Below are 10,276 nucleotides of genomic sequence, written 5' to 3'. Positions count from 1 at the left end.
TGAGCTACTGTCCAGTGAGGTTCCATGAGCTCGTTTACAACAAAGGGTTATGAACCAGCCATACTAAAAGGTCATCATTTAAGGCACAAAACTGTTGGGAAAATTTGCCTTGTGTAATGTGACATCTTGGTCTTCTACAATTCTAGACAAAGCTAATGAAAACTGATGAAATTGCTAAATTTTTGGGGTTTTTTTTGCTTAGGGAATTGCTTGGCCTTCACTGCTGCTAGTGAAGACAATACTGGCACAAAGAGTTATGTGCAAAAAACAGCCAGGAAGAAGGCTGGGCAGAGATTTCTAGGACAGAGTAGTATCTAGAACTGAAACCTTGGTGAAAAACACCGTGAGAAAACAACAGGTTTTTTAGAACTTGCCAGCAAAAAATGTCACTAGCCAAGACATGGTAGCACTAGAGGAAAAAAAATCCAAACAGTTATTTGATTAGTGAAAGAAGCAATTCCTGAATTCAATTACTCATTTTGTTTTAGTCTTTACAGGAAGAATTTTTTGGCAAGGATTTTAGGGTAAGGGCAACAACTACTTATGAATGGAAATATACAAATATATATTCCACCAATTTCTGCATCCTTTACAATTTGTTATTTTCAACTGAAGAAACTGGAAATGCTTGGATTTGCTCAGTTTTATCTCATAAATTGTGCTGTAATACAAAAGGATTTTGTGTTTGAGCAGAAACAAACAGCCAAGAAAAAGAGCCCAAAAGCTCCAAAACAACTCTTTGCCCTTTTATTGTGATGCATGTGTTGCTCAATGCCACAAAATCTCTCTTATTACTTCAGCTGCTCTGGGTGACTTACTTGGTGAACTTCCATCCAAAACAGTCTCAGAAGAGCGTGTCTGCATTTATTCCCTCTCTGCATTTCACAGGGGAAATGTGCTATTACAGTATTACCATAGAAAAAACCCAATTTGTGTACTGTTATATTCTCTTCCATGCATTCTTTCAGGGTACTCCCTATATCATATCAACAAGAGATTTTAGGTAGGCAGTTATTCCAATGCTGTGGCCACCAGCAACAGGAATCTCCAAGAACAGCTGCTGCCACACATGTACTGGTAGACAGAGCACCAACAGAAGCCAGGCTCTCAGAAATCCAAAGCAGCAGTTGAACTGAAGAATTATAAAGATACACCACTGTAGAAATACAAAGAAACTTCTCAAAGTAACTTCAAGGGAAAAAGAAGTGTGGAACTTCTTGGACAGCCAAGCAAGATGCCTCAACAATAAGAAACCTTAATTTTTTTTTTTCATTTTTGTGAAGGAGTTTTGTGCTCTACTTGTCTGTGCAGACATGCTGGGAAGATGAGGATCAGGCACACTTTGCAGTACAAATGATAAAACTGGAAACTATGATCCTCATCCTTGTCACTTCTTTAATGTTCCCAGTTTGTAGGCTGGCTTGAATTGTCAGGAAATACCATTCTTGTCTCTACCATCTCTGAGAAGACTGACACTGAAATAAAATCCAGATGCATGTTAAGTGACCTGTAGGGCATCAGCCTTCTGTGTAAATTTAATGTTTTAGGTCTTAAACATTCCCCAGCTTCCACCCCCATAGATACAAGAAAGACCTGGCCCACTCTGCAATTTCTGTGTTAGAATTACAGTGCTCTTTCCAGTTCCATGGAGAACTGGATGTCAGAGAAGAAGTTAAAAAGGAAAAAAAAAAAGGCACGAAAAATGCTAAGATAGGTTAATTCATTTCAACATCTTCATCAACACAGGTGCCAGTTGCTCTTTCAGCTGTGGATCAATCTGAATATTGCTCAGTTCTTTGATATTGAGGATCATCTCATGGGCTTGGAAAAAAAGCTCTTTCCCCACAGCATCCTCCACCCGCCTGCGCCACTCCCTCAGCCTGGGTCTGTCTTCAAAGACGTCACAACCAACTCCAACAGGCTGCAGAAAGGGGAGAGAGCAGCAGTGAGGCTCAGGGCAGTCACCTTGAACTGAGACAGCAGGCACTAAAAGGATACTTGCAGGTAAAGGGGACAAAAGGGAAGAGCTCATGGAGGAGCAGTAGGAAGGGGGGAAATCTCTGGTACCTGTCTGGGGGACACAAAAGCTAAGCTGGATTTTAAAGGGCATTTACAACTCAGTTCCTGGGTGCTGGAATAGCTGGTAAGGGCAGCATAGATGAGCACGCTCTGCTCTCATCTGTGAATCATTCTGTGAGTGATTTTCAGCCATGACACTGAAGATGTTGGCTGGCAGTTCCAGGGATCACTGTCCAGTTTGCAGTAGAGTGCTGGATTATACAGCAACCCCCAGCACAAAAGGTGTTTAACTGAACCAGTGTCCTAACTAACATAATCTACCCCCCTTTCTGCCTTCTGCCTGTGCCACTCTCTGGAACACACTGTAGAGAAGCAGAACTGCTGCTTTTCAGTCCCTTGGACACTGAACTGGGAGAAAGAAATCACTGCTGGGCTGCAGGATCCAGGCCCTGGTGGCCTGGCAGGAAAAGATCAGTTTGTAACAAACTTAATTTGATTGCCTCTGAGATTAATTATTTCATCTTCCAGACATGGCATGGGCAAGTATTATACTCTTGAATGATAGAAATATTCCTATATGGTTGTTTCATTTCATCAGACCTGTCTGCTATTGCTTCTCATTACCTCCTTCTCTGGAGGTTAAAAAGAAAGTTATGATAAAAAATGAAGAAAAGGTTATTGCTACAGATGAGAAACAAAAGAGATCTGTTGCAGCCCTTGCAGCCAGCTTTTTTTTTTTGATTTTCATTGCTGCTCTGAACCCACTCCCACATTCTCCCCATTGTCTTAGGCCAGTTCTGCCAAAATATGCCCTGACTTCTCCTGCTAGTGAAGAGTTTCCACATGCTGCCCCCTCCCTGCTCAGCAGCATCTGTTTTCCTTGTGCTGAGCTTCCTGACCATGCTCCAGGCACTCACTTGCATCAGTTCCACAATGGCCACAAGATCTGCCAGGGAGATCTCACTCCCAATGATAAAAGCCTTGTCCTGCAGAAACCTCTCCTCAAATTGCTTCAGGGAAGTGGACAGCCCCTCCATAACCTCCTGGAGCTTCTCTGAGGGCAGAGGCTGCCCTGTGAAGAGGGGAATCAACACCTGAGGAGAGAAGGGACATAGCAGCACACATGACCATCTTCTCTGGTAGTAGTAATTGAAGTTACACCCCATGATCATCAGTGCCCTGCAATAAAGCCACAGAAGGGGATGGCAGAGCTTCATGGGCTGTGGCAACTCCACAGAGCTCCTGGACACAGAGCACACCAGCAGTCCTAAGTGTGACCTGCCATGGCAGTGACCTCAGCTAATCAGCAGCAATGTGAGGAACAAAATCAAGGATCCTCACCTCATTTTGTGCCTGGCAGCTGTGCCCTCCCCACCCTACCCTGCTGGGCTGCAAAAGAAAAATGGGCAACAGCTCCAGGCAAGACAAATTTCTGCCACAGTCACCCCTGCTAGATGCTCTGTGTCACCAGCAGCTGCCCAACAGCCACCCACCCTGCTGTGGAGCTGGGTGCTGCAGGCAGCTGCCTCTCCTGCAGGGTGATAGAGAGGAGGGAAGGGTGGTACCTGTGGCAGGAGCATTGCAAGGACTAGAACTCATCAACACTGGCTGGAGAGACAGAAATGGCTTCCTCTGTGTGACAGCAGCCAGCAGGGCTGGAAGTGGTCAACACCATTTTTACACAAACCTTTCAGTGGCTTAAAGCATCACTCTTTAAACCACTAGAAATTTTTGTGGAGCAATCACAGAAATGCAGTCCTTTTGTCTGCACAGACTTGCTGGCACGGGGGGTAGTTGCCTTTCTACAATATTTTTCACCAGTCACAGAGGTATATACACCACTCAGTGTTTCACAGCTGTGCTGCCCTCACCTTCCACAGCTAAAGAAGTACAGTTTGTTTAGAGAATCAAAATTATAAATACAAATTTCAATCAGTGCAAGTGAACTGAATTTCTACTTACTGCTAGTGTATTCAACAATTCAAGTTGGGATTGCTTAATCCAAGCCAGGATTTTGGCCAAATACATGTGGAATCCATTTCATCAGAAGAAAATTTGTGGCCAGCTTTCTTCTAAGTGATTCCAATAATGAACATTGGGATTTTGGGGTAAAATTACTTGAAACAGCTCTTCTTCCTTCTCCTTATCTCAGGGCTGTCTATACTCTCCCATTTCTAGCTAATAAGCTTCTCTTACAAGGTGGCTTTATATGTTTCCATATTTACAATTATTCTGAGGACCTTTTCTGCATCTGGGCTATCTAATCACCATCAGCAGCAATTAATTGGATTTCTTTCTCTTGGAGCACTGCAGTGACAGCCTGCAGAGGCTGGAAGAAACTGCTTCTTGTATGATTCTGCCTCATATTTGAATTGCTTCTCTGTACTCTCTAGCCAAAAAATCAAATACCAATAAATTCAAGACAATAAATGAGTGCTTTGTTAGGCACAAACAAGGGCAAATTTACAAGGGAGTAGTGAAATTACCTGTTTACTAGCAATCCTGATTTCATTTGAAATTCCATGTCAGCTGTCCTTGCAGAACTATACTTGCACCTAGGTCTCTCTAGGGATAGCTGCATTAACTGTCTGGTGAGCTGGCTGGAAATAGGTGTCCAGCAAAATCATCTGATACTAAATGATTTTCTGGCTCAGGATGAATCAGGTAATTTTGCCTAAATGTAAATTGGCCTGACTACTCTGAGTAAAGAAAATCTGCCTCTCAGTGTGTCTCTGCTCTCTGTCCCTGAGCCTATTTCACAGAAGCACATAAGTGTGCTGGAAGCAGGAGACTCCTTCTGGATTTCCACCCTTAGGAGACTGCAGGAACTTGTATGAAGAATGCAAGTCTTTCTGCTTCCAGCAACAAAACAAATGTTCACCAAAGCCAAACTCTGCCTGTGTGCACACTCTGCACAGCTGTGCAGGGAGGGGGAGGCCCTTGGAAGCAACACTAACTCTGTTACATATTCACTCACAAATCCAGGCAATGAAAGTCTGCTGGGTTTGAGACCTTCTGTACCAGCCCTTCTTTAAGGGAAAAACCAAAATGGCCAAATTGGCTTTTGCCAGATCCTGATGTTGATCAGTTTGGAACGGCTCCCTCTCCAACAGCTCCTTTCTGTTGCATTGCACTAAATAGTTATTTAGTTATTTGCACTGGGTGTTTGGTAATTTGCACTGTTGACATGATTTGTATCCTATCACCACATGCTCTTGCCCTTTCCCCCTGTCAGTGTTGGTGCTCTCTCCCTGGTTTACCCCCCCTCCCCTCATCCCTCCTCACTTGTACCCCACTGGCTGTTGCCCCCTTCCTCTGCCCCCTGTCCCCTCTGCTCAAAATCCCCCTGGGAGAAGGCAATGCCCTCTTTTCCATCTGGGGGGTCACCTGGATGATCTGGTGTCTCCTATCAAGGAAATAAATTCACAGAATCACAGAATAATGAGGTTGGAAGAGACCTCTAAGATCATCAAGTCCAACCTATACCCTGACACCTCAACTAGACTATAGCATCAAGTGCCATGTCCAGTCTTTTTTTAAACACATCCAGAGATGGTGATTCTGCCACCTCCCTGAGAAGAGCATTCCAGTATTTTATTATTCTTTCAGTGAAAAATTTCTTCCTAATATCCAACCTATTCCTTCCCTGATGTAGCTTGAGACTGTGTCCTCTGGTTCTGTCAGTGCTGCCTGGAGGAAGAGACCAATCCCCACCTGTCTGCAACCTCCCTTCAGGGAGTTTGTAGAGAGCAATAAGGTCACCTCTGAGCCTCCTCTTCTCCAGGCTAAACAGCCCCAGCTCCTTCAAACGTTCCTCACAGGGCTTGTGTTCCCCACGTGGAGAAGAGCACTTCCCATCTTTTGCCTTTGTCCATGTAAGATCATTTGGGCTGGGGTCCACAGCTGGCTGGATTGGACCTGAACAGCCCAGACACAGATTCTGACACCTTCCAGCTAGAAATGGCCCAGGTTTGTTGTTTCATCACCACAGTCTCTGAATTGGGGCTGTTAAGATGCTGCGCACTCTCACAAACCAACATCACTTCACTCACGTTTTTACATTCAGTCTCCTCACCTTGATCCACATGGTTTTAGGAGCATTGGCCCTGATGTTGGTGTGGTGCCAGGACAGGTACTCATCCACACGGGCCCTCTGCTGGATGTCTGAGGGATACCAGTGGTCGGGAGTGTTGTACTTGCGGCTCAGGTACAGCAGGATGGCAGTGCTGCTCACACAGCAGGAGACAAGAGAGGGTCAGGCAGTTACGGGCACAATGCTCTTGCCTAAGCTCCCTCTCCTGCTCCTTCTCAACTTGTTGCTTCCACTGAAAAACATTCAGATCAGGATTTCCAGCAGAGTCTAGGGACCATATAAAGGCATCTAATTCATGTTGACATCAGTGGTCCTTAATCACCTCAGCTTCCATGAAAACTTTAACCTGCTGGAAAATCACAGCACTGCTGGGCAGTACTGGGGGTAAACACACTGGAGTAAACAAACAATAAACCTCCATGATCCTCTATCAGTGATGGTAACTCCACTTGTTCCTTGCCTGTTCTGACCCATCTCTCTGATACCTGTGCACTAAATGAAACTCTCTGATGGGTTATTGCTGCCTTTTCATCAGGTCTGTCTCCAGCATGCAGCTTCCACTGAAATCAGTGGAAGTCTCAGCAAGGAAACCCTACAGAATCTTTTTGTGTTTGTCCAGATGTTTGTACTTTCACTAACTGGCAGAAGTCAGATGGAAAAATATCTTAGTCATCTGCAACAATACTTAGGCTATTACTACAAAAAAAAAAGCCACAGAAAATGTGCTGACAAAATGGAAGAAAATGTAAACACCCCTGCCATGCTGATACTGCTATAGTTCAATTGTTTCAGTATTATGACATCATTACCAGTCTCCATATTAATAATTTCATGTAAAGCCTAAATTTTATCTGTGTAGATATTCTCTCAGCCTTTATGACTAATTCAGATAAACAGAATTCTTTCCTAGAGTAAAAGGGATTTCTTTCCCCAGGGTGAAAGGGATTTTTATAAGCTTTAAACATCTCCCAGAAATGTTTATAATCCCATTTTGAGGTAAGTACATTTAGGGTGAGATGAAGAAGCTAAGTCAGCTGAGCTGTTTACATTCTGAACGATAATTCAAACAGAAAATGGAAAGAGATCAAATGAGGTTATACTATTAAAAATAACCAGCATGTTCATATATTCTGTGATCCTTAATTATTCCATGGGAATAACATCTTCTGAATGCAGCACAGACTGTGGTACCCAAGGAAGTCTAAGGACTGAGTCCTTACCATTCTGCAAGGGTGAAGTCTCCGTCCTTCAGTGCTGGTACTTTCTTCAAGAGGCTGACTTTGCCTGCACCTTCACTGTTTGATGGCCCTAAGAACATGAACAGACAAACCTGAGGTTAGAAGTGTATCTGCCAGATAAATGAAATACCTGCAGCCAGCTGGATGATCAGTGAACTGTCTGAGGTTTTCCCAATAGGGTCATAGCTCACAAGTGAAAGGTAATGAAATGGCAGAGTCAGTGTAAGAGCTGCCTGCAGAGGCAGCAGGCTCAGGCTGGCCACATGGCATGGAGCAGTTGATATTTTTATATTTCTAACAGCAGTTCTCTTGCTTGACTCAGGTACCAGGATATTTGCAGAACTTACTGACAGAGTGGACATTGGCTGGGGCAGGGAAGTTCAAACACTCAACCCTGCACTACTCCTGCCTCTGTGTTACTCCTGGCTCTGCACATCAACCTCCTTCTAACATGAAAACACTGGAGGAAGACACCATTCCATAAGATTTTAAACTCCACAGTCCCTTGGAAGAATTAACAGCTGACTATCTAACCAGGCTTTCAGTTTCCGACTGCTGGCACCAGACTTGCCAGTCTGCAGTTAAATGCCAGGGAATTGCACAACAGCCCAGGAACACCTGAGTAAGAAAAGCTGTGAGGAATTTGTTTGCTTTGCTTGTTTGAAGTTCTCCTGACAAGACATGACAATTAAAGTGCAAATCCTGATCAAATCAGCATGACCAGCAGGAGGTCTTGTACAAAACTCCCTTTGTTCAAAAAAAAGACAAGAAAAAGGATCATTAACTTATAGTGACCTCCATTTCTAAGAACTGTTTGTACCCATTGAGGAAGCAGTGGCAGTGTCTACATTACTGGACAAATGTGCAGTAGGAAATCAAACCAGCCTCTGGACAAACAAGTTTATTTGCAGCTGGTTTGGGAAGGGCTGGGAGAAGGCAGGTTGCTGCATTACTGCTTTCCCTTATATTGATTTCACATAGTGAGTTAAATCCAGCAGAGCATACATTACCACTTGTTCTCCTTTCCAGCTGACTAGCCTCTATTTCTTCTTTGAGAAGTGGGGTTTTTAAAATTCCAGTGTAAGTAGCTTCATCAGAGACTAAGGTTTACACTCTTCTGCTATTTGAAGGGATGCAAACCCACATTTTCCCTTTCATTAGGAAAAGTCTCTGGCTGCCTGCTGTGAATACGGCTTCCAGCTTAGCTGGGTAAGAGGTTCCATCTGCACAGCAGAACCAGGCAACACTGTCAAGAGAGGTAGGAAATCCTAGGTAGGGCTTCTTAAAAATAATAGCCAGAAACATCAAGTTAAGCCTAGTAACTGAGAAAATTGAGTATAAAAATAAAAAATATCCAAAAGTGGGCAAAGGACAGGATGTCTCACCCCCATGATTTGTATCACAGAAACAGCGAGGCAAATGTCTGTAAATCTACTGTCATGCAAGGAGCTGCTCAGGGAAGGTGCTTTGATTTGTGCTTTTAGAATGGCCACAAAGGCCAGTGGTCACCAACACCCAGCTCTGGTGAGATCTCTAGTGTTCACCTGGTCTTTGGAAAAGTGCAGTAGAAAGTTGCAGTCAGTAATGCTTACGGCTAACGAGCAGTCCCTCGTCAGACCCAGCTGTTTGGTTGTCCTGCTGTCTGTGTTTATTATCCAGGGCAGCAGGGAACTAAGAAACAAGGACATGAGAAGTAAGCAGTGGGTGAGGGCAGCCTGAATCAGATTTCAGAGAGCTTTCATCATACAGCAATTCTAGCAGGAATACTGAGCATATTTGTTCCCTGACAAACCAAGTACCATGCCATTACAGCAGGTTGGACAGTAGGTCAGTGCCTGTGACACAGCCTGCACCACAGCCTGGGGTGTAATCAGCTACTTTGGTTTGTAGATAGACATAACAGACCTGTGCTGAGACTCTGACTGAGCTGTGAACTTGTAAATGCCTTGGTGTGAGCTCTAACTCCAGGCTGCTTCATTGGGACCCACTGCTTATTGTACAAAAATAGAGACCAACATTTGTATTTGCAGTTTAGCAGAAATTAAGCTTGTGCCTCTCTTCCAGCCAGCAGAGCCTTTTTGTTCAGTGATACTGGGTGGTCCATCTTTATCATTCTTGTGATGCTGGCTTGACTTACAGCTGTTTAACATCAGTTGTATCTGGGGTAATCAGTTCTTGATGACTCCCAAGGATGGACAGAGGTACAGCTACATACTCATAGATAGATATAGATACACAGTGTGTATTGCTGGGCTTTGAGGCGTAACTTTAACAAGCAGAGTACCCACAGTCAAAAAGCAGGGCAGGCTGCCCACATGAGGAAATCTTAAGCCTAAGCCATAGTGCAGAGAAGGATGTTTATCAGTGGGTGAAAAGACAAGTGGAGAAGATTTTATGGAAACAGAAGGGGACAAATCCCACTCTATTTGCCAATAACATACTTGCCTAATCATCTAATCCTCAACCAAAGGTGTCGAAGTAACGTGCTTTGCCTTAGGCGCAAAAGTAACAATTTACAGGAAAACTCAACATTTAACTGGGCAACAGTCATCAGTTGAAGGAGGCTGAACACATCTGCCGCAAACTACAGCGCTCCCAGAGCACTCCTCGGCTGTCAGTGTGACTAATTTGCTAGACATGGCTAGAGGAACATTCCTCGGAGAGCCACAAAAATAGATGCAGCAGAGCTACGAGACTGCTCTGGGACCTGGAGCCACACGGTCAAATCCCTGGGCAGCCGCACGGCGTCCAACGCCCCAGGGCAGCGCCGGGGTTCAGCATCCCCCGGGTGCGGGACGAGGGCAGCTCCTGTGCCGGGAGGCCAAGGGCTTCCCCGGGGTCCGTGAGGGCAAAGCCCCGCCAGGCCCGGGGCCGCCGCGGTTCCCCGGGGTCCGTGAGGGCAAAGCCCCGTGAGGGCAAAGCCCCG

General features: G+C 44.8%; 1 protein-coding gene across 1 annotated transcript in view; it reads right to left on the bottom strand.

The window, feature by feature from the left end:
* Positions 1-748: 748 nt before the first annotated feature.
* Positions 749-10,276, bottom strand: part of LOC102044657 (glutathione S-transferase theta-1) — an 11,062-nt gene continuing 1,534 nt past the window's right edge. The window contains exons 2-6 of the mRNA XM_031063156.1: positions 8,943-9,021; positions 7,333-7,420; positions 6,095-6,245; positions 2,937-3,113; positions 749-1,921 (exon numbers count right to left, since the gene is read on the bottom strand). Of these exons, the coding sequence (XP_030919016.1) occupies positions 1,721-1,921; positions 2,937-3,113; positions 6,095-6,245; positions 7,333-7,420; positions 8,943-9,021 (696 nt within the window). The 3' untranslated portion in view covers positions 749-1,720. The remainder of the gene's footprint in view (positions 1,922-2,936; positions 3,114-6,094; positions 6,246-7,332; positions 7,421-8,942; positions 9,022-10,276) is intronic.

This window comes from Geospiza fortis, unplaced genomic scaffold, assembly GCF_000277835.1.
Source record: "Geospiza fortis unplaced genomic scaffold, GeoFor_1.0 scaffold31, whole genome shotgun sequence".
NCBI classification, from domain to species: Eukaryota; Metazoa; Chordata; class Aves; order Passeriformes; family Thraupidae; genus Geospiza; species Geospiza fortis.
Note: the sequence above shows the minus strand (reverse complement) of the source record. Positions and strands in the feature narration are given on the sequence as shown.